Genomic DNA, 24,562 nt, shown 5'->3' on the forward strand with positions numbered 1-24,562 from the left:
AAGTCAGTGCAATTCTAGTGCAATCTTAAGTACTTCTAAATCCATTGACTTGCATGTACTTAGAAGAGTGTTGTAACTCTGGGCGTTTTCCCACAGAGCTTACCGCGGAGCGACGTGCCTCTTCACCGCGCAGCGTCTGTGCGGATTTCCCACCAACTGCTCCGCAGAACCAGGAAGTGCCAGGCCTTTTGCATCGCAAATGTAAACCGCTAAAAAACAGTTTACGTTAGTGACGCCAAAGCCGCGGCTCTTCCTGGTTCTGCGGAGCAGTTGGTGGGAAATCCACGCAGACGCTGCGCGGTGAAGAGGGACGTCGCTCCACGGTAAGCTCTGTGGGAAACTGTTTAGGATTGCATAGACAGAGTCCTATTTAAGAAAACAGCAAGAATTACCAACCTGATTTAAGGATTTTTTCCCAGCACAGTTGATCCCTCCAATTAAAATCATATTAGGCATTAGTGGTTTGGGATAATCAAATGTAAAGTCTGCTCTCATCAGCCAAACTGATCCATGACCCAAAAGTTTTGCAACAGTTGTGTCTTTTTGAAGAAACTCTGCAGCGAGATTTGAATAAGGAGAATAAACAGAACTACAAAGGAAGCCTTCTGACATTCGGAACAGCAGGTTCTTCACACGTTCACCAAACGTCATATGGTCCGAATAAGTTGTAAGTATTCTTGGAACATAAGAAGGAGGGCTGGGACACTGAAGAGCTTCAGCGTCTAAACCACAGGGAATCGCCCGCAAGAAAAATATAGAAGGGATGTCAAGATATTCAGCCACTATTTGGCCACATGGCATCATAGGATCTGTAAAAACAGCATCAAATTTGCTCTGCTGAAGGTACTTCATCAGTTCTTGATTGTACAATAAATTAGTGCAAGTGGAAAGTAACAAAGCAGATGTATTTCGCACCCTGATATATAATTTAACAAACCTAGTTAGAAAAGGGAGCTCTTCAAACATGCCATTTACACTCTCTTGAAAATGTTTTTCCAGCTCTTCTTTTGTGAAAGGTACTGGATATGTTTTCATGGTATAAAGATCATCTGAAGGTTTTATGTGGATATTTATTTCAGGCGCAACAACAACTGCCTCGTGGCCATTCTGTTTGAGCTGATTCAGGACGGACTGCATACTCAGCCAATGGCTTCCATCCATGGGTATCACCAGGAGCTTCCCACCAAAGGTAAAATTCAAGGACAACAGGAAAAGCAACAGCACTGCAATATGCTTCATTTGGGAGCAGTACATGGAAAGCATCTCCTCTTCTCTTCTCTTCCTCTCTGGCTCTGCAAGAATTAAACGTCTAATACTATTTGCATGCTTCAGAGCACCTTATCTCATAGCTCCTTGAATGCTAGTTGAACATTAACTTTTGAGAAGGGTTGTAGATTTGGGGGGGAGGGCACATGCTTTGCATACAGAACTTTCCAGCAACAGTCCCTGGTACTTCTGGGTAAAGAATTTCAGGCCTTAACCTAAGGTTTATTGGAGTAGATGGATCAATGATTTGATCCAGTAAAAAAAACCCGCTTAAAATGTTTATATTGTTATATCAAGCAACTGAATACAATTTAAGATCCAGACTAGGTGTGTTATATAACTGAAACAGGCGTAGCAATATCTATATCACTCAGTCAGACAGACAAGAACCATTCCAAATTTCTTCCATCTTGCTTCCTGTTCTTGCTCACATCTCCCAGCAGACAATGCTTCTAACACTGTTATTTATAGCCATAGAAATTTAATATCTAGTTATTAAATTGGGGTGGTGTGTGTGTGTTAACCTCCCAAATAATATAAGCAGTGCCTGTACCTTTAAGAAATGAATGCCCTCTGAAAGCGCAGTGGCTGTTTGGGATTGCTAGGTAACCACAACTACATTGCCATCCTAGAAGCCTTTGTTTTTGTCAGTAAAAGGTAAAAAGTATGCCAATTCATAGAGAACTGTAGTGTCTTGTGCTGTAATAAAGCACCGTGTGGCCATGCAGCGGAGGCAACCAGGGGAAGTCCCCTGGTCACCCAGCGCAGCGCGAAAGGCTCCGCCAATCACGATCTGTGGCGGGAAGTTTGACTGGCCAGGATTGGACTGGCCAGCTAGAGGGCTGTTCCGGGTAAAGTGTATATAAAGCGGGTCCCGGCCTGCGTTGCCGCGTTCTGTGATGTACCATCCATTAAAGCATGTTGCCTTCAGCACGTCTCGTCTCTGAGTACATTACAAGAACAATCCTTTGTATGGGTATATTTGGCCATGGGTGAAGAAAATAAATAGGAAGATACAATAGAATGACAATAATACTGTTATGAATATAATCCTTACTTCATGGGACCAAGTAAAAAATAAATTGGCACCTATGATTTCTCCTGAGCAACAAGATGGGTGAGCTGAGCCGGGAATTATCTCCCTTGTTATGCCTAGACCCCTCTTCCCTCTGAAAGACAAGCTAGACCAGGCAACCATCTTTCTTAACATCTCCAAAGATCACCCATGCAAGACTTTTCCCTGATCCGCAAATGGGGCCAAAACAGGTCCTACAGTCACATGGAATGTGTACCATCAAAAATTGACCAGAGGCTCAATATGACACTGAAGTCTGATCACAACTTCTGTGAAAGGTGGCAAAACAAATTACGTAGGCAATGACTTAGATTACTTTAAATGGAAATTTATCTTCACCCATGGTACTGCCTTTACAGTTTGTCTCTCCTTTATAGAAAATCTGCTAAAAATCATTCACACATTGCATTGGGCTCCTTTAAGGTGAAACTAATGAGTGGAACCAAGTGCTGGTTCTCTGGAGAAAATGAGGCAGATTTTTTTCATATGTGGTGACATGTATGCCTGCCTCCAGCTATTGCAAATAGGCTGTGAAAATTATTTCAGCTAGGCTGAGAAAACAGATATCCTACAAGCCAGAAACACTGCTGATAGATTATCTATCTGATATCTTCAGTGACTTGCTAAATAGTTGCCTTACACATGATTACTGCTGCCATGTTGGTCTTTGAAAGGCAACGGAAACAAAAATATTACTTTCACAAAAAAAGTTTCAAGACTGGTTGTTGTTGGGGGGGGGGGAGGGGAAAGGAGCTCTATACCCTTGTGAAATAAATGGCATACGAAAAAAGCAGAGAAACATACGAATTAGAAGGGCTGGCCCTAGACTGTCTGGCACCCTAGACAAGGTTAACTTCTGGTGCCCCCCTCCCATACTGATAACATCACCAAGTCACACTGGAGGTGCCCAGTTTGGCACCCCCAGAAGGCTGGTGCCCTAGGCAATCGCCTAGTTTGCCTGGTGGCAAGGTCGGCTTTGGAAATTAGACAAACTATGGGAAAAGACAGACAGGGCAGCGATGGAGCAGACGCGCCCTTGAGAATGCTCTGTAAGTTTATTTTATCTTATCTACTCTACTGAACTTAACAGTTTATTAGCTTCCCAGCTCTCCTTGTATTTATCTCTGTCCTGCTATGCTGTGTGAACTTTTGCTGAAAGTCTGCTTGAGTGGGCTGTTATCTTGCTGACCCTCAACAAGTAGTGGAACCGCTTGTAAATTACTCCCAATCCTAGGGATGGGCTCCGGTAAACGACTCAGCGAATTAGAAGATCCAAGTTTACTGCCAGCACAGAAGCAGACGAAGATTGAAGAGTATTTTATTTCTAGCAAGAAGGACACTATTAATACTCCTGCTTTGAATTGCTACTCCTCTCTGACAGGTGTGGTCACTGAGTATGTGGGAACAGAAGATTCAGTGAGAGACGCTGTGTAACGTACTCGAGGCGGAGACGAGAGTAGGGCAACATTGTTTATTAGGAGCACGTTGCAAGAGAGCGAGCACGCGGGCCGGGCCCCGCTTATGTACATTACCCGGTTCAGCCTCCTGTACAGGTCAGGCCAATCCTGGCCTGTTAAACTTCCCGCCGTGGATGTAGTAGGCGGGGATTCCGCGCCCCGCGCTAGAGATGCCTGGGATACCCAGCCGCCTCTGCGCGTGGGCGCGTATTTCAGCCAATACATTACACGCTGACAATGTTTTGCCAGATTTGGTAAATGAAGAGCTTGTTGCCCGAACATTGAGTAAATACCCTGAACTTACAGCCTTAACAGTAGCTCAAATATTTGAGTTGCTGACTGTTTTAAGAAACTCTACTGATAAGCTGACACAGGCAGTCTCTAGGCTGTCTGATGAGGTGAGATCCAACTTAAGAAGTTTTCCTACCTCAGCTCAGGGCGGTGACCTCCAGGGATCTGTGAGTTCCTCTGCATTGGTAGGCAGCAGATGGCTCTTTACCACAGACTGGGACACCAAGGGAAAGGAGCAGAGAACGGCTGTGGAACTCTCTGTGCTTAACTTTGCAACAGCATAGAGTATGTCTCCAAATATGCTGGCACAGAAGCTATTTGCAGTCCTGGGGATCCAAATGGCAGGCTAGCAAAACATGAGGAGTGTTCTTAAAGGTTCAAGACAACCCCTGGATCGCAACTCAGTTGAAATGCTGAATTGTACAACCACTTCCAGAGAGTCATACTTTTGAAAGTTCAGTTCTTCATCCTTTGATTCTGGCTCAGAAATCCAGCTTAATACTCAAGGGGATTTGCCCAACAAGAGTATTTATTAACTCAAAAATCATCGCTCTTGTAGAGTATCGGACTCTACACACGCGCCGCGCGTCCTCGGGCGACCAGGCACAGCGCGGGGAAAGTCACGGCCAATCAATGTCAAGCGCGGGAAGTTTAACTGGCCAGGATTGGGCTGGCCAGCGGGGGGGTTGTTCCGGGGTGTTTGTATATATTGGCGGACCCGGCCGCGTGTTCCCCAGTTCCGTAATGTACTAGCGAATAAAGCCTGAAGTCTTCACCACGTCTCGTCTCCCAGTACATTACACTGGCGACGAGGATGGGATCGAGCTAGGTCCGGCCGCCCGAGGGGAACCAGACCTGGCCGGAGACGAGGAAGACGGAGACCGCAGGATCGCACAGCCCGCCGCCGCCATGGCGAACCCAAGTGTAACGACGGGCCATCTTGCGGAGTTCAACCCGGAGCACCCCGAGAGATGGGAGACCTACACAGAAAGGGTCGAATGCTACCTGCGGGCGAACCTGATCGAAGATGACGACAGGAAGAGAGACGTCCTGCTGAGCGTCTGTGGAGAAGAAACCTTCGAGATCGCACGGGGTCTCTCCGCTCCGGCGAAGCTGACTGAGAGGACCTACGGGGAGGTCGTGAGACTCCTCACGGGCCACTTTTCGCCCCAACCGTCCATCGTCGCCCGCCGATTCCTCTTCCACAAGAGGGACCAGAAGTCGGGGGAGACAGCGGCGGTCTACCTGGCGGCCCTTCGGCAGATCGCCGGGAACTGCAGTTTCGACAAGAGGGACGAAGCCCTGAGGGACCGTTTCGTCTGGGGCCTCCGAGACGAGCGACTGCAGCAGAAGCTCTTCGCAAAGGAGGAGCTCACCCTACAACAAGCCTTCAACGAGGCGACGGCGTTCGAGAGGGCCACCAAGGCGTATGGCCAGCCGCGGGGAGAGGCAGTTCACCAAGAAGAAATGGGACCAGAGGACCGAGCAGAGGAAGAAGCGTTCCAGCTCCGACGGCCACAGAGGACAGAAACTCGGGTCCCCGCGAGACAACGAGCGACGGAGAGGGCCCCCACCAACCCCAGCTCCAAGTGCGCCAGCTGCGGCGACCCCCACGAAAGGAGGGACTGCCCGTACCGAAACCTGGACTGCAGAAGCTGTGGGAAGATGGGCCACATCGCCCGGGCTTGCCGGGCCAAGAGCAGCCGTCGACCACCGTCCGCGCATCACGATTCCATGGACACCCACACGACGGCATCCACCAGCTTGCAGGTACTGAACTTGCCCCTCGCAGCCCCGGACAAGGTCAAAATGTCTGTCCGGATCGAGGGCGCCCCCTGCGTCATGGAAGTAGACTCGGGCTCCTCGATCTCCATAATTTCAGAGGAGACCCTTACGAGACTATGCCCCCGCCGCCGCCTCCAAACGAGGCCAGCGGATTTCGTACTGAGGGACTTCCAGAAAAACCCGGTTCACGTCGTGGGGTGGGCCCAGGTGCATGTGGAGAGGGGAAGCTTTAAGGGGCCCCTAGACATACTGGTGGTCAAGCGCCAACTGACCACCCTTCTGGGGTTAGCTTGGTTTCAACCACTGGGGATCAAGCTGGTAGGGGTGGAGCACGTGCAGGCCAGCAACTTCGAAGGGGTCTGCCAGGAGTTCCCCGAGGTTTTCGATGGGTCCCTGGGGAGCTACAAGGGGCCGCCCATCACCCTACCGATTGACCCCATGGTCCGGCCCATACGGCTCAAAGCGAGGCGCGTCCCGTTTGCCCTAAAGCCGAAAATTGAGGCAGAACTGGACCGCCTCACGGCCCAGGGCGTCTTGGAGCCTGTAACTTATGCGGCTTGGGAGACCCCCATTGTAACGCCAGTGAAACCGAACGGGGACGTAAGGATCTGCGCTGACTACAAGTGCACGATCAACAAAGCGCTCCAGGATAACCCGTATCCAGTCCCCGTAGTCAGCCATGTACTATCGACACTCGCAGGGGCACGGGTTTTTGGCAAGCTGGACTTAGCACAGGCATACCAGCAACTGCCAGTCGACGCTAAGACAGCAGAGGCGCAGACGATCGTGACCCACAGGGGGGCGTTTAGAGTTAAACGATTGCAGTTCGGGGTGAGCGTGGCTCCGGGAATTTTCCAAAGCATAATGGACTCTCTCCTTAAAGGAATTCCCGGAGTGCAACCCTTCTTCGATGATGTTTTAATCGCCGCCCCGAACGAAGAAGAGTTCAAAGGCCGCCTGCGAGAGGTCCTCCGGAGGTTCCAAGCGGCGGGGTTGAAAGTGAAGAAGGAAAAATGTCTGTTGGGGGTTCCGCGGGTGGAGTTCCTGGGATTCGCCGTGGACGCGGCGGGAATTCACCCGACTAAGGACAAGACTAGGGCCATTGTGCAGGCCCCCGCTCCCAAAAGCAAAGCGGAGCTACAAAGTTTTTTGGGTTTGCTGAATTTTTATCACTCGTTCCTGCCCCACAAGGCCGCCGTGGCGGAACCGTTACACCGTTTGCTTGATAAACAAGCCCCGTGGGTCTGGGGGAAGCGCCAAGCCGCGGCGTTCCAGGCAGTCAAGGACCTATTGGTCTCGAACGCGGTTTTGCACCACTATGATGAAACCCTGCCACTGATCCTGGCTTGCGACGCCTCCCCCTACGGGGTGGGAGCGGTCTTGGGGCACCAACTCCCGGACGGGAGGGAAGTGCCAGTAGCATACTATTCACGGACCCTATCCCCAGCGGAGCGGAACTACGCTCAAATCGATAAGGAGGCCCTGGCGATCGTGGCGGGGGTGCACAAGTTCAACGACTACCTCTACGGTAGGCGTTTCACCATCGCCACTGACCACAAGCCGCTCCTGGGCCTCCTGGCGGCAGACCGTCAGACCCCCCAAATCCTATCCCAGAGGGTCCTGAGGTGGAACCAGTTCCTGAACTCCTACACGTATGAACTGGTACACCGCCCGGGCAAAGCCATGGGACACGCCGATGCCCTCAGCCGCCTGCCGCTCCCCATAACAGAACCCGATCCCGCCCCCGCACATGGGGTAATGCTCATTGAATCTCTCCCTGAGCGCCCACTGCACGCGGCAGAGGTAGCCCGGGCGACAGGGAGGGACCGCATCCTGGCACGGGTCAGGGACTGGGTGGGGAGGGGGTGGCCGGCAGGCAAAGTGGAAGAAGTGTTCAGACCGTTCGCGTCCAGGAAGGACGAGCTATCGACACACAAGGGGTGCGTGCTTTGGGGCAGCCGGGTGGTGGTTCCCCCCCCCTTGCGCAAACAGGTACTGGAAGACCTCCACGAGACCCACCCGGGCATCGTGAGGATGAAAGCCCTGGCCCGTAGTTATGTGTGGTGGCCGGGCATGGATGAGGAAATTGAGGGGTGGGTGAGGAGGTGCCAACCCTGCCAAGAATCCCGGCCCGATCCCCCGTCAGCCCCGGTCCACAGATGGGAGTCTAACAGGCGGCCATGGTCCCGCCTCCACTTAGATTTTGCCGGCCCGTATCAGGGCCAGATCTTTTTCATACTTGTGGATGCCTACACAAAATGGTTAGAGGTGATTCCGGTAGCCTCAACCTCCACGGCGGCAGCCGTCCGAGCACTCAGGAAGGTCCTATGCACACACGGGATCCCAGACACCCTGGTGACGGATAACGGAACGGCCTTCACCTCCCGGGAATTCCGGGAGTTCACGGAGAGGTACCTCATACGACACATAAGGTCCGCACCATTCCATCCGGCAACCAACGGCCAGGCGGAGCGGATGGTGCGGACCACCAAGGAAGCACTGGGGAGAATAGTACATGGGGATTGGGACCACCGCCTCTCAGCCTTCCTGTTCCACAACAGGATCACCCCAAACCCTATAACGGGATCCAGCCCCGCGGAACTGCTCATGGGGAGGAAACTGACAACCCGTCTAGACAGGCTGCACCCAGACCGGGCCCCCGAGGTCCGCGGGTCCCCCGAGGTCCGGGAGGCAGTGCGGGGGTTCTTTCCGGGTGACCCTGTATACGCGAAGAACTTCGCAAGCGGCCCCGATTGGGTCGCGGGGAGAGTACTTAGGGTGACTGGTTCCAGGTCATACGAGGTGACCACCGAGGGTGGCCAGGTACTAAGACGGCACATAGATCAGCTGCGCCGCCGCACCCTACCCGAGGAAATGGAGGAGGCAGGGAATAGGGAACAGCTAGCAACAGAAGCGCCGGAGGGGGCCCCGCCAATACAGGAACTACCTACTTATGATGCCCCCAGAGACACCGAATCAGAGCCGGAGCCAGAAGCAGACCCCAGCGTCCCACAACCAAGAGCAGCATCGCCCACACCAGAACCAGACCCAGCTCCACGAGCGACCCCGAGGAGATCGACACGGGAACGGAGAGCACCAGCATACCTCCGGGACTATGTGGTCTGAACTAGGGGGGGAGGAGTGTAGAGTATCGGACTCTACACACGCGCCGCGCGTCCTCGGGCGACCAGGCACAGCGCGGGGAAAGTCACGGCCAATCAATGTCAAGCGCGGGAAGTTTAACTGGCCAGGATTGGGCTGGCCAGCGGGGGGGTTGTTCCGGGGTGTTTGTATATATTGGCGGACCCGGCCGCGTGTTCCCCAGTTCCGTAATGTACTAGCGAATAAAGCCTGAAGTCTTCACCACGTCTCGTCTCCCAGTACATTACAGCTCTTATCCAATTTATGCCCTCCCACAGCATGCAAAAAGGCAAATAGCCCTTCAGACGAACAAATGGAAGTGGCACATCAAAACTCAATGGTTTGGGATGAGGCTCCAATAAACCAAACATTGTTTAATTGTATAGAAATGTCTCTTTCTCCTGTCTCTTTGCCCTTAGCAAGTCCGTCAGACACTGAGTTCTCCAACTGTCAGGCTTTAGGAGAGGAGTCTGGTTTCTACACCAAGGCAGCTGGTCAGCACTTCCCAAAGATTCTCAAATGCTCAGACATACAGCCTTTAAATCGTTACCTAGAGGACCATGAGCTTGGTCTTCCTGATCCTCTAATGGAGTGCCCTGCTCAATATAACCCACCTCCACTAGAACCGTTGTAATTGAGAGAGGGTACACCGACTTGAGATTGGCTACCTCATGGAACAATCCTGATCCATGCAGTTTTGCTGAAAGGAGAACAACAACTGAGAACTTGGATATTTTTCCATGAGTCTGTAGCACTGTCTCTACAGCTTGAGGAGCTGACCCCTATCTGCTCCATGGATCAGGAGATTGTGTCAGCTGGACCTTGTGACATGTTATGACCAAGACCTATTCATTTTCTTTTGGTGATCCTTCCCAAATGCTAGATGGCTCTAAATTTGTATTGCTGCTTTCAGATTTCCTCTGATTCGCATCTTTGTATTGTTTGTCTGTTGGTTTAAGCTGTTGTCCTTGTGTGTGTGTTTTCAATGCAGGTGGTGTAGAGTGGAGTTTTCCTGTGGGAGAGTGGATAATGGTTTTTGATAACTAGTCCTGCTGCTCTGGTGTGCAGCCTTTATGGGTTTGTTCCTTGTTCTGGATTAAGTATGGCTTGAGATGAGGCCTCATTGCCCCTTCCTCCCCTCCTTCCCTGTGTTTCTCTAGTAGTCCTTGCATCCCTCCTTTCAATCACTTTATCCCCCCCCCCCCAATTTCTCCTCCTGGCAGCCTTTGCTTTTCCCCACCTCTCTGATACACCCTTTCCTTCTCTACCCTACTTTTTCTTCCCCTTGCCTTATCAGTGCATCCACTCCATCCCATCATTAATTGATAAAAAATATTTAAAAGTCTATGAAATATTTCAATTTACTTGGTTTTATAATTAGAAATGAAAACTGAAATGCATAATAATTTATACTGTGCCCAAGCTGAATTGTATACTTTGGGGGGTTTTAATGCCACTTGTTACTTATTTTTCTTTCTTTTTTGGATGGGTCTCTGACCATATTAAACTTGACAAACTATGGTCAGGGGCTATACAGAGAATGGAACTGGCAATAGAACAGACTGAATTAACACCATAATTACCCTATTTTGAGGAAGGATATTTTGAGGAAGGATGTTAAAAAGTTTTTAAAAAACAGGGAGAGAGGGCACAGCTCTTTCCAGGGCTGGTTTGGCCACCCAGTGTACTCTTGCTTCCATCCCCCTTGTCCTGGAGGCTCTTGTGAGTAGGGGTCATTTTGTAGAAAAATAGGTGGTGAAGCTCATTCCGGATTGTTATGCAGCTGCACCTATTATTCAATGGACAAGGTGGGAAGGAGGAGGTGGAACTCTCAGAAGGGTTCAGGAGCTGCAGTCCTGTGAGCTTCTGCTGAATCCGAGGCCTGCTTGTGAGGCTCTGGAGTGTGTGACGGTGTGTCACAGAAGCAGAATCAGTTTCAGGGTGAATGTGGTGTCGCTCTGAATACTAGAGACTCTGGTGGGAGACTGATCGCAGAAATTAAAGGCAGTCTGATTGTGTACAAAAAAAAAAGACATACATCTTGAGAGGGACAAAGATTCCTGTATTAAGCCTAGTATCCCAAGACTGGTAGTCTGGTGGAATAGGACTTGACAAAAGGTTGTGAGGTGTCAGAGAAGAGCCTTCAAAGGTGCCAAAGACCAGAATTATTGCTCTTACTGAGAAACCCTAAAGATAATAACTAGTTTGCCAGAGGAAAGAGGTCTAGAAATGAGAGACCTGAGTCTTCTAACCCAAGGGATGAGGCAGACAACTTGGTACCATGCAGTTTTCATAACTTACACAGGTCTGGCAGGTGGACAGGTTAATGCCACGCAACTCACCTGGGTCCAGTGGCAGTCAATGCACAACTTGGTTGGGCCTGACAAAGGCCACCACAAAACTCACTTGAGCAACTTGTTGCTGCGTGACTTTTGCAACTTGACAGAACTTTTCCCAAGGAAAGGCTGCTGGGGAAGAGGGGAGCTGAGCGCCAGTGTAGGTCAGAGTGTCAACATAGGTTCTTGGAGACAAAGATTCAAATTCCCCGTCTGCCACAGAAGCTTCCTGGATAATTGGGACCTTGGGACAATTACTTCCTCTCAGCCTAATTTACCTCAAAGGGTTGTTGTGAGGCTAAAATGGAGGAGAGGTTAATGATGCCATCTGTTTTGGGTCCCCATTGGGGAGAAAAGTGCAGTAGGAATGAAGTAAATAAATAATACATAGAGCCAAAGACTGGGGGTAGATAAAAGGTAGGCAGGCAGTGGATAAAAAGAGAGAAGGAAACAGGAAAAGGGGACAGGCTATGAAGGCTTCCATGAAGAGGAAAGAGTGTGGAGAATGGGATACAGGGGAAAAAGAGGTGCCCACAGAAGTCCTTGCAGGTGACCTCCTTGTCAGTGTGTAAAATTAATTCCCTTCTCCCTGTCCTCCCTCTTTTCTGTTGCTTTCTTGGCAACAGAAGACACATGTAGTAGAATTCTCCACCTGGCTCTGAAGTCTAGGCCTACACACACTGTGACCTTTTGGCATCAGTCCTCCCTCTCAATTTCTCTTACTTGATTGGTGAGAGAGAGAGACAGAGAGAGAGAAACTCACATATATCATTTCCCTCAGCCCCCTCTGTCCCTTTTCTAGCTTTCCTCAAGTCTTCAATTGACTTGTTTCCTCAGATTCCTGCTTCTTGCCTTACTAATCCTTTTATTCTCCCCTCAAAGACAAAAGCACAGTACATTACAATTCTTTCAAATGTATAATTCTGCATTTTTTCTCCTTCTAAAAAACCAGGTCAGATCCAAGCTATGGGAAATACAACTCCCTCCTAAATGCAAATTAATCCTCAACTGTTGATCAGCAATATCAGCAGCACTCTTATCTGAGTTACAACCAGATTTCATCATTGAGGGCTTAGGAAAGTCAGTTGCAAAACATGTGCAAAATTTTCACATGTGCAAAATTTGAAAAAAAAGGGCAAAGCAAAGACTGAAATAATTTTTAAAAGACATTCTTGATTTGTTGAAGAAAAGAAATTCGGTTCAAATGATCTATGAGCATTCTGGGAAGTACAGAAATGCAACGGTATTGGAAGAACGGAGAACAAAGCACTAGTCGCAGCTTTCGTGTTCAGCAACTGTCCATCACATTTGGCACACTGTTGTCAAGCTCTTGATACTCCCTTGCATGACCTATGGTGTCCATGTAAATGTTTAACACTATAAAGCACGTGAAGTTCAAACTGTGCATCATAAGTTCAAATAAGTTCAAACAGAAGTCCAAACTTCATTTCATAAGGTGCAAGAAATTCTCTGTGTACGGTTCATATCATGTTATAGACTTCTTTCTGGCTCCTGTAATTTAATGCCTAGTCATTGTTAGTATTCAAAACACAACTTTTTAAAAAAGTTCTTTCCCCCAATCAAGCTTTTTTCTCACCCACAAGAAGTACCTTCCTTAACTCTATAATTTTGTTATATAAGCCCTTTCCCCCTCTAAAGACAAGGTCATGGCCATAATAGCTAAAGGGGGGATTTGAGGATCCTGAGGATCTTGGAACATCTTGAAATAGGCAGGGCTGGAGTGTGGGAGTAGGCAAGGTAGGCGGCCACCTCGTCACAGGGGTGGGGGTAGGCACCCCCTCCCAGTCCCCGTTTGTGCTGACCCTGAACCTCCATGTCATTCTTTCTTAGCTCTGATTGCTTGGAGCCGAGAAAGAACAATGTGCCCCCTGCCCAGTTCCCTCCAAGCCCGGAGAGGGCTGGGCGGGGGGTGCGCCAAGCATTCCTTCTCGGCTTTGAGTGATCAGAGCCAAGAAAAAAACAATTGTGAAAGTGCTTGGTCGCAATGTGATGTCATCACACTGCACAAGAGAGAATGGAGCCCACGGGGAGGGTGGCAGTGCTGGGTTCTGCCTGGGGTGGCAGAACCTCTAGCGCCAGGGCTGGAAATAGGTCAGCTAGGGAAATGGTTTTATTTGCTTTTAAAAATTTAATTCAGTTATAGTCCACCGTTCTCCCCAATAGGGACCCAAAGTGGCTTACATTATTCTCCTGTCGTCCATTTTATCCTCACAACAACCCTGTGAGGAAGGTTAGGCTAAAAGAGCGTGAGTGATCCAAGGTCACCCAGCAAGCTTAGATGGTAAAAGTGGGGATTTGAACCTGTGTCTCCTAGATACTAGACCAACACTCTTAACCACTGCACCACACTGGCTCTCTTTAACTAAAAATGGTACTAAACAGAAGTTCTAATTCTTCAAACAGCTTTAAATGTTGTTAGTTGCGGCCAATTAAAGTTTGAGCAGCAGTGGTTTGAGCCCCATATCCTACCTTTTCTGCCTGTTTCTTAGCTCCAATGACAATGACAAAGCTAACATCTTACTTGCACAACAGACCAGAATCCAAATTTCAAGAAAAATGGAATGTATTTTTGCATATATGGATCAAGATTAGGTTGGAAAGCTCTAAAAATTAAAATGAATAAAATGATAACGTCCAGAAGGATTAAGAAACAAAATTGAACATATGTTTAAAATTATGCTTACAATTACCTAAAGTCAGAAATTTTAGAATTGTTAGGAATGAAGTAATTGTCTGTAGACCAGACCAAAACAAAAGTATACGAAAAAGAAGAAAAAATTGATAATTATTATGGGAATAATTTGGTTTTAAAAAATTAAATATGTAACTTTAGTAGATTGTTGTTGAAATGAAATGTCTTGAATTTTTTTTAGTGTTATATTATGAGCTGTTTCATAATGAGACTATGGATAAGCTGAATTTGTGTGTGTGGATTTCCTTAGAGTCTACCTAATTCCCACCTTTCCTTTTTTCTTTCTGTACCCCACAAAATCTGAATAAAAATCTTTAAACTAAAAGTATATAATTTGTACATAACAAAGTAAGTTCTGTTCACCAACTTTATAGATAGAAAAATGTTATTAGTTACAATTTATTAGACAATATTGATGATTATAAATGATGGTTTTTCCTCTGATTTTTATGCTCTTGTCGACCAAAATATGACTGTCTACACATAAATGAAATTCTGTGGTATTTTTATCTTATCTTACCTTTCTCAATGTTTGTATTGTTCAGATAAAATAAAAAATAATATCCTCCCCAAAAAGAAAAGAGAGCTTTGCAGCTGCTCAAGTCAGTTTCAAAAAATAGTTCAATCAATTTCAGGTTTTTTAAAAAACTTTGCCTGGATTTCTCTGTGTTCCCTTTCATTCAAGGAACTGAACCATGAGGATTTAAATGGAAGGCACTTACTTGACACAACTGCAATAGGGCAATTGTGTAATTTTTTTAAAAACTTAGGAAGCCAACCCCACACGTCACAAGTGACATTCCCACCTTGCTTGAGAAAACTGCATTTTTTAATTGTAGTTGCAGAATAAATAAACACAGAAGAATGGTATGTCTGGCAGGCACAGAATCTGAAGGCTTGACTGTTCAGATTCTCTACAGTAAGCTGTGCTTGTGCAATAGGCCCTAATTTGTGTACCACCAAGATAATTCTGCCTGATTTCTCTTCAGACTCCATTCATCTCTGTCTTTCTCTTTCTTCACATCTTATTTGCCTCCTTCCTTGAGATCTTGCCTCTCAGTCCAAAAAAGAAGATGATATTGGATTTATATCCCGCCCTCCACTCCGAAGAGTCTCAGAGCGGCTCACAATCTCCTTTACCTTTCTCCCCCACAACAGACACCCTGTGAGGTGGGTGGGGCTGGAGAGGGCTCTCACAGCAGCTGCCCTTTCAAGGACAACCTCTGCCAGAGCTATGGCTGACCCAAGGCCATGCTAGCAGGTGCAAATGGAGGAGTGGGGAATCAAACCCGGTTCTCCCAGATAAGAGTCCGCACACTTAACCACTACACCAAACTTGCTCTCCATGTATTTTTTTCCCCTACAAAATGCCCATGCATTTTTTTTCCTACAAAAGGGCAAGGAATCACTTTTTGCTCAACTCTATTTTTTTCTTGAAGGCAATGTACAAATAAATTTAAATTGCTGTCTTTCTGAAATGCTGTTATAGTGTTCTGTCTGAATGCAGGTAAATGTCTACCTTAGAAATAAAGAGATATCATTAATAAGTGAATGTTGCAGCATTTCTCTCTACATCCACAATGGTTTGGCATAGAAAGATAATTCTCCTATCCAAGCACTGAGCAGACTCAGCAAAATTGCTGAATCATGCTGAGGTTTCCCTTCCCTGCAGTGCGTCAAACATCAGAGCTCTGTCTCCCAGTCCCCCTCCCTGCCCCAACCACACTCAATCAGCTTCGGTAAGTGAAAAAGACAGTCAAATAACTACTACTGTTATGGGGAAGGGAATTTTAAAAAAGGTCTAGACATTGCTTCCTCTTGTTCTCTTTTTCCCCCTTTCAAGATAGGGGTTTCTGTTTCATTTGTGTTTGAAGAGAAATTACACTCCAGAGTGGCACTCTAACAGGATTCTAACAGGTTTGGGAAGACATTGCCTGTCTCTGAGCATCTTCAGAGTAAAAATCTGAAATTTTGCAGAACCTACCTTCCTTGCCCTCCTCTCTTTGATCAAAACAGAATTGATTGGAAATAGACTCTAAATTCATTATGTCAATAAAAGTTCTGTGACTGTGAGACTCTAAATTCCTGAAAAGAGGAAATGAAATAAATTGTTGAATTTCCTTTCCTTCAATTAAAGCTCTATGATACATTGAACTTGAGCAGTGAATATTTGTTAATCATTCATCACCCAATAGATAGGAGTTAATTTTTTTTTTTGCAACTGCTAGAGTTCTTTTTAGATCCCTGTCAGCAATTTAAAAGGTAACTAGGTCACTGGAATATATGTCAGAATGAGCTTGCAAACATGGTGAAAATATAACGCCTCCTGAGATTAACATACAAAGGATACTCCAGAAGGATATGTGCTATCCTGTTGTCTTACTTAGAGACAGGAGCAGATTCATTCTGAACATAAGAACATAAGAGAAGCCATGTTGGATCAGGCCAATGGCCCATCCAGTCCAACACTCTGTGTCACACAGTGGCCAAAAAAACCCAGGTGCCATCAGGAGGTCCATTAGTGGAGCCAGGAGACTAGAAGCCCTCCCACTGTGCCCCCCCACCCAAGCACCAAGAATACACTGTGACTAACAGCCACTGGTGGACCTCTGCTCCATATGTTTATCCAATGCCCTCTTGAAGCTGTCTATGCTGGCAGCCGTCATGTGGCAGTGCATTCAATGTGTTTAGTTTAAACAATTTTATTAATAACATATGGTAACAACGTCTGTTTATATCATTACTATCTCTATCCCATACGGTATTTTCTAATCCCCCCTCCCTCCGTTTCTAGACTTCCGCCGAAATTATATATTTGAGTTTACTTATAAAGGTACCCTTAGCCAATCAAAGTTCAATTTCTCTCTTTTCTCATATTCATTATTAAAAAATTGTCCAATATCTTTTTACGTTCCACTCTTTCTCTATATATCCTCTAAATTTCTTCCATTCCCTTTTAAACACTTCCAAATCATAGTCTCTTAAAGTCCTTGTTAGTTTGTCCATCTCACTCCACGATAAAACTTTCACAATCCAATCCCATTTCTCTGGTATTTTTTCTTGCTTCCCACAACTGCGCATACAATGTCCTAGCAGCTGAGAGCAAATACCAAATTAGAGTTCTATCTTCTTTTGGAAATTTTTCCATTTGTAATCCCAACAAGAAAGTCTCTGCAACTTTCTTAAAGTCATATCCCCAAATTTTAGATGTTGTATCATCTGCCAAAACTTTTTCGCTTTTTCACAAGTCCACCACATATGATAAAAAGAACCCTCATGTTTCTTACATTTCCAACATCTATCCGACATCTTTTTACTCATCTTTGCAAGTTTTTTCGGAGTCATATACCACCTATACATCATCTTGAAACTGTTCTCTTTAATACTCTGGCATGTTGATATTTTCATCGAGTTCTTCCATAGATACTCCCATGTATCCATTTGTATTTCCTTATTTACATTAATTGCCCATTTAATCATTTGAGATTTTACTACTTCTTCTTCTGTAGACAATTTCAACAATAATTTATATACTTTCGATATTAATTTTTCATTGTCTCCAAGCAGAACCATTTCCAATTCTGTTTGCTCACGTCTAATTCCAACAGACTTAATATCACTTTCCATCAAGCTTTTTATTTGTTGCATTTGAAACCAATCATACTTGTTATTTAGCTCTTCTGCTGATTTTAATTCAACTTTATCACCTTGAATCTTTAACAGTTGGTTATATGACATCCCTCTCTCTTCATCAGATTCAGCTGTTATTTTTATTACTTCTGCTGGCACTATCCAAAGCGGCTTTCTCTCATCACCATATTTTTTATATTTTATCCATGAATTTAGTAGGTTATTTCTAATATAGTGATGAGAAAAAAGACCGTCCATCTTATTTTTCCCGTAATACATATAAGCATGCCAGCCGAATTTATTCCCATGAGCTTCTAACAATAAAAGTTTTTTATTTAACAGCATTATCCAATCCTTTATCCATGTCAAACAAACTCCATCATGGTACAGTTTTAAGTCTGGAAGTTGAAAACCTCCCCTCTCCTTTGCATCTGTTAAAATTTTCATCTTAATCCTTGGTTTCTTCCCAGCCCATACAAAATCAGAAATCTTCCTTTGCTATCTTTCACAATCGGAATAGTTTGGAACAAATACATTATTCTTGGCAAAATATTCATCTTGATTGCAGCAATCCTACCCAGCAAAGACAAGTTAAGTCTGTTCCATTTAATCATATCTTTGTCCATCTTGCACCACAACTTTTCATAATTATTTTTATACAAATCGATGTTCTTCATAGTTATTTCTAGACCTAGATATTTAACTTTAGAAGTAACTTCACATCCCGTCAAAATCTGCAATTCATTCTGTCTGTTTAGTTGCATATTTTTACATAGAAATTTCGACTTCTCTTTGTTTATATATAATCCTGCCATTATTCTGTATTCTTTTATCTTAGCTATCAACAGAGGTATCACTTGTATCGGATTCTCAGTTATAAACACAATGTCATCTGCAAATACTTTATACTTATAAGAGAATCCTCTAATTTTCAATCCTTCTATTTCTTTGTCCTCCTGTACTTGCCTTAACAAAATTTCAAGAGTCATTATAAACAGCAATGGTGAAAGCGGACATCCTTGTCTTGTACCTTTGCTCACCTTTATTTCTTTTGTAAGGTCTGCATTTATACACAATTTTGCACATTGATCCATGTATATTGCTTTCGTCATTCTTATAAAATGTTCTCCCAAGTTTATTTTTTCCATTACTGCAAACATAAAGTCCCAATTCAAATTATCAAAGTTTTTTTCTGCATCCACAAAGAATAATGCCGCCTTTTTTTCTGGATGTTTCTCATAATATTCTACAATATTTACAACAGATCTTACATTGTCCCTTATTTGCCTTTTAGGGAGAAATCCCATTTGGTATTCTTTTATAAAGTTAATCAAATATTGCTTGAGTCGTTCTGCCAAGATTCTTGTATAAATCTTATAGTCGTTATTTAATAATGAAATTGGTCTATAGTTCTTTACGTTTGTGACATCTCTATCTTCCTTAGGAATCAATGAAATTACAGCTTCTTTCCAGGTATTTGGAATTTACCCTTTTATTCTTATCGTATTCAACAATGTTTGCAATTTGGGTATTATCTTATCTTTAAAAGTTTTATAAAATTTAGTTGTATATCCATCCGGTCCGGGAGCCTTACCTACTTTCATTACATTTATTGCTGCTTCAATTTCAATTTTTTCTATTGGGTCATTCAAAAATTTTTTCATATACTCAGTCAGGGGTGCTATCTTAATATTTCGTAGATACTCTTCCATTTTTTCTTTTTTGATCTTCCCACCTTTAAATAAATTCACATAATATTTGAAAAATTCTCTTTTGATTCCTTCTTGATCCACTATCTCTTTTCCATTTGCCACAATTTTGTTAATGATTTTATTTTCTTTCTTTTTCTTCAGTTGCCAGGCTAAATACTTCCCAGGTTTGTTCACACCTTCAAACGATTTCTGTTGCAAATTTTTTAAATTCCATTCTAATTCTTTATTCAACAAATGGTTTACTTGGGATTGTAATATTGTGATTTCCTTAATTAATTTCTTTTTTCCTGGTCTTTTTCTTAGTTCCCCTTCTTTTTTCTTAATTTCATTTTGTAGGTCTAACAACTGTTTTTCTTTGGCCCTCTTATCTTTATTATTCAATGTAATTAATAGTCCTCTCATAACAGCTTTATAAGTATCCCAAACTGTCTGGAATTCTATATCGTCAGTGTCATTTATTTGAAAGAACGCTGCAGTTTCCTTTCCTAGAAAAGTCACAATATCTTTATCTTGAAGCAAATCCTCATTTATTCTCCATCTTCTTGTTTTCTTTTGCAATTTTGTAATCCAACATATTGGGTTATGATCTGCACAAACCTTTGGCAAAATCTCCACTTTTTTAGTTATGAGGCCCAAGCTTTTGGAGCCCCATATCTTTTCTGGAAAAAGAATTATGTCTTGCTGAAAAGAAGGTATAGTCTCTTACTTCAAGGTTAAATTTTCTCCAAATATCTTCCAAATTTTCTTGTTTAACCAACTCAAAAAATGATTTTGGCAATCTCCCTTCTTTATCATTCCTCTTTTGGCTCGATCTGTCTATATTATTTTGTATTGTTCCATTAAAATTGCCCATCATCAAGATCTGATTGTATGACATTTCGTCTAACTGTCGATTAATGTCTTTAAAAAAGATATCTTTCACTCCAGTGGTTGCATATAATCCTAATAATAACGGTTTTTTTGCATCCATCATCACTTCCACTGCTATATATCTTCCATCTCTGTCTTTGAAAATCAATTTTGGTTCTAATTGTTCTTTAATATAAAAAACCACACCCCCTTTTTTTGATCTGCCAATGAAAAAAATTCCAATCCCAGTTGTTTATTCCACAAAAATTTATAATCCTTTTGTTGTATATGAACCTCCTGTAAACAAATTATATTACATTTTTGCTTTTTAATCCAATGAAATGTTGCCTTTTGTTTTTGTGGTGAATTTAGTCCATTTATGTTCCAAGATAATAACTTGTACTCCATTATGATGCAGAGTCTTTATTCTCTTCAAAAAAACTATACATCTCTTGCTCATTCCTTATTGTAATCCTTTTTCCATGTTGTTCAAAGCCCACACCCTCAGGTAGTATCCATCTGTATCTCGTGCCCTCTGCACGCAACTTCTCTGTTAATCTCTTATATTTCTTCCTATCGTTTATCACTTGTCTTGATAACTCTTTCATTATTTTGCTCCCTTCTATTGCTCCCTTTTCATTATCTGCTCCCTTCTATTGTCAGGACTTTTTGAAAACTTTTATTCAGAATTTTCCCAGCCATATCCTTGGACCTTAGTCTTATAACTATGTCTCTTGGTAGGCCTTTGTCTTTTGCATATGATGAATTAACTCTATAAACACTGTCCAGCATATCTCTAAATTTTTCAGGATCTTCTTCTAAATAGTCAGCAATTATTTTTACCATATAGTCCATTAAATCAGTTCCCTCCTCTTCAGGTATTCCTCTCAGACGCACTTGAGTTTCCATTAATCTGCAGTCATGGATTGTTACCTTCTCTTGCAGTTTCAGTAGGGTGGAAGCATGTATGTCAACTTTCTTTTCAACCCCCTTGACTCTGTTTTTAACCATACCTAGTTCATCTTTAAAATCTTCAATTTCTTTTTTAATATTTCCAATATCTTTCTTAAGCTCTTTTTTACTAGCCAGTATCATCTCCACGCCTTTCATAATCCTGGCTTCCAAAGCATCAAACTGGCTTTGCATTTTGTCTAAAGAATGAGATCTTGCACGGGTTAATCTTTCTTCTAAGATTCAGGGGTCTCCAAATCTAAATTCAGCACCAAGTCCAGTGGCTTAAAACTTGCTGGTTAAAGTAAGACTAATGTCGTCTTTCTCCTATCTTCCTGGGCTGAGATATTGATTTTTAAGAATTTTTGGCAATTTCCCCTCCTTCAAAATGGCAATCGTACTTTCTCTATGGTTAAAAAAATCCTAGCAAGGACCTTCTTCTTAGTCTTCTCTCCTTCCTTTCACTTCCTGCTTCACGTTCTCCAACTATTGGTTTTATTGGTTGTCAGCACACTTTCCACTTTTACTTCCTGGATCACTCGGCTCAACTCTCAATCCAAGTATCGCAGTCTTTGAATGCTTGTTATGCCGATCGCAAGCACAGAGTCAAAACACAGAAGCCCACGTCACAGACGACAGGTATTCAAAGCAATTTCTTTCTTTCCCAAATTCTATCAATGCCTTTAATTTAACAAGTCCAAATTTCAGTCTTTCCTCCTCCCCACACTTTCGTTCCTGTTCAAGCTTTTCCACCTTCTGTTGTTATTTAGATTAGCTTAGAAATGTCCTGCAGTGATAGATAATAATCAAAGTACCTTCACAGCTATGTTCTTTTAACTTCGGTCTTCCTGGTCTTTCAAAGGTTAATCAGTCCCATAAGAGAGTGAGGTCCAATCATGCTTAAGCCAATTTAATGGCTCTTAATCCCTTGTAGATGCTAGACGACGCTTCTCTTCCTAGCCGGCTCTGCCAAGCGTCAGAAAGATAACCTCCATTACCAATCTTCAGCTGAGATCAACGACTCCAAGAATTTTATACGTCATCCTGGGCAATTCTCTAACTGAGAAATTGCAGGCAGAGAACCTGGTAAAGGCTCTTTACTACCCTGAACAAAGGATTAAGTTGCTCCCTTATCCAGAGGACTTCAGCTCTGTTGGAAACTCACACAGGAAGCCTCAGTGCATTCAATGTGTTAATCACCCTTTGGGTGAAGAAGTTTTATTTATTTACTTACTTACTTTAAATTTATATGCCACCCACTCCATTCAGACTCTGGGCGGCTCACAGTCATAATACAATAATAACAATACCTTATAATTATAAAATCAACATATAAACAATTTATAATTTAAACTTTAAAATGGTGCTATAAAATTTCCTACATAGGCGGTCCAGCTTCATTTCAGTTCTTAATTCTCTGTAATTGCTCTATTAGGTGTCTTATAAATGGATGATAGTATTCAGCAACATAACGGTGGCAGCTCCTCACACATTAGTTACTGTAGGCCTGCGGGAAAAGGTCTGTTTTACAGGCCCTGCGGAACTGGGAGAGATCCCACAGGGCTCTCGTGGCCTCTGGGAGTGCATTCCATAAAACAGGCGCTGCCACAGAGAAGGCCCTTGCCTGTGTAGAGCATAATCTGGCCTCCCTTGGTCCAGGGATAGATAATAGATGCTGACTTCCTGAACACAGTGCTCTCTGGGGTATATATGGGGAAAGGCCACATTGAACCTCATTTGCCATGTTGATGCCCATTTGCCCATCCTCAACAGATCCCTTAGATAGACAGGTCCTTGGCCATGCTATCCTTTTATCCATTCTAGCCCAACTGCTCAGCAATTTCATTGAATGTCCATGAGTTCTCATATTGTGAGAAAGGGAGAAAAGTACTTCTTTTTCTACCTTCTCTATCCCATGCATAATCTTGTAGACCTCTATCATTAAACCCCTCAGTCAACGTTTCTCCAAGCTAAAGAACCCCAAGCGTTCTAACCTTTCTTCATAGGGAAAGTGTTCCAACTCATTAATCCTTTTAGTTGCCCTTTTCTACACTTTTTCCAATGCTATAATACCTTTTTTGAGGTGTGGTGACCAGAATTGTACACAGTACTCCAAATGAGACCACACCATCAATTTATACAGGGGCATTATGATACTGGCTGATTGCTTTCAATTCCTTCCTAATAATTCCCAGCACAGCATTTATTGCAGTTGCACACTGTCTTGACAGTCTCCGTGAGTTATCTACTATGACCCCAAGATCTCACTCTTGGTCAGTCTCCTCCAGTTCACATCCCATCAACTTGTATTTATAGTTAGGATTTTTGGCCCCAATGTCCATTACTTTGCACTTGGCCACATTGAACCTCATTTGCCATGTTGATGCCCATTTGCCCAGCCACAACAGATCCCTTTGGAGTGCCTCACAATCCTCTCTGGTTCTCACCACCCTGAACAACTTAGTGTCCTGCAAACTTAGCCACTTCACTGCTTACTCCCAACTCCAAATCATTAATTAACAAGTTAAAAAGCACCGGACCCAGTACTGAGCCCTGCGGTACCCTGCTGATTACCACCCTCCACTGCAAAAACTGCCCATTTATACTCACTCTGTTTCCTATTAATTAGCCAGTTTTTGATCCACAAGAGGACTTGTCCTTTTTACCCCATGACTCTCGAGCTTACTAAGGAGCCTTTGATGAGGAACTTTATCAAAAGCTTTATGGAAGTCAAGTTAACAACATCAGTTGGGTCCCATTTGTCCACATGTTTGTTCACCCCTCAAAGAACTCTAACAGGTTAGTGAGACAAGATCTTCTCCTACAGTACCCATGCTGAGTCTTCCTCAATAACTTTTGTTCATCAATGTGCCTATTCATTCTCTCTTTGATAATGGTCTCCACCAACTTTCCCGGTATTGAAGTCAGACTGACTGGCCTGTAACTTCCCAGACCTCCTCTTCTAAAGATGAATACGGTAAACACATGAACCTTACCCTCATAAAGGGAGCATTTAGTTTGGCCCAAATGAACCCCTTTCACAGGCTTCGTGAAGACAACAAATAAGTATAAAAGAGATTTTGGAACATCAAAAAATTGGTGTTGCGCCATGCTCTAAAGGCAGAGCTTTGGTGATCAATTGATCTTACATGATTTCTCACCAAAGCAAATGCTGTATGAAAGCCCAGAGCCTCGAAAGTGTCCAGGGCTACCATTAAGAGCCAACGGTTTCTTAAAGATAGTCTTAAACCACATTGACTCTGCGTTCAGGAGTGCCAGGTAGGTAGCCCTAGCTGTTCATGTAGGACTTGAAATTGTTAAACTGGAAGTAATAACTCTCCACAGGAATCATTTGA

General features: G+C 44.0%; 1 protein-coding gene across 3 annotated transcripts in view; it reads right to left on the bottom strand.

The window, feature by feature from the left end:
• LOC132566972 (UDP-glucuronosyltransferase 1-6-like) overlaps nucleotides 1-24,562 on the bottom strand; it is a 77,444-nt gene that overhangs the window by 48,076 nt on the left and 4,806 nt on the right. The window contains exon 1 of one of the 3 annotated variants that reach the window (XM_060232551.1): nucleotides 397-1,297. The exons of the other annotated variants lie outside the window; for them this stretch is intronic. Within the exon in view, the coding sequence (XP_060088534.1) occupies nucleotides 397-1,263 (867 nt within the window). The 5' untranslated portion in view covers nucleotides 1,264-1,297. Of the gene's footprint in view, nucleotides 1-396; nucleotides 1,298-24,562 lie in introns of those variants that run through there. 3 annotated transcript variants of the gene reach the window in all.

Source organism: Heteronotia binoei, chromosome 1 (assembly GCF_032191835.1).
Source record: "Heteronotia binoei isolate CCM8104 ecotype False Entrance Well chromosome 1, APGP_CSIRO_Hbin_v1, whole genome shotgun sequence".
NCBI classification, from domain to species: Eukaryota; Metazoa; Chordata; class Lepidosauria; order Squamata; family Gekkonidae; genus Heteronotia; species Heteronotia binoei.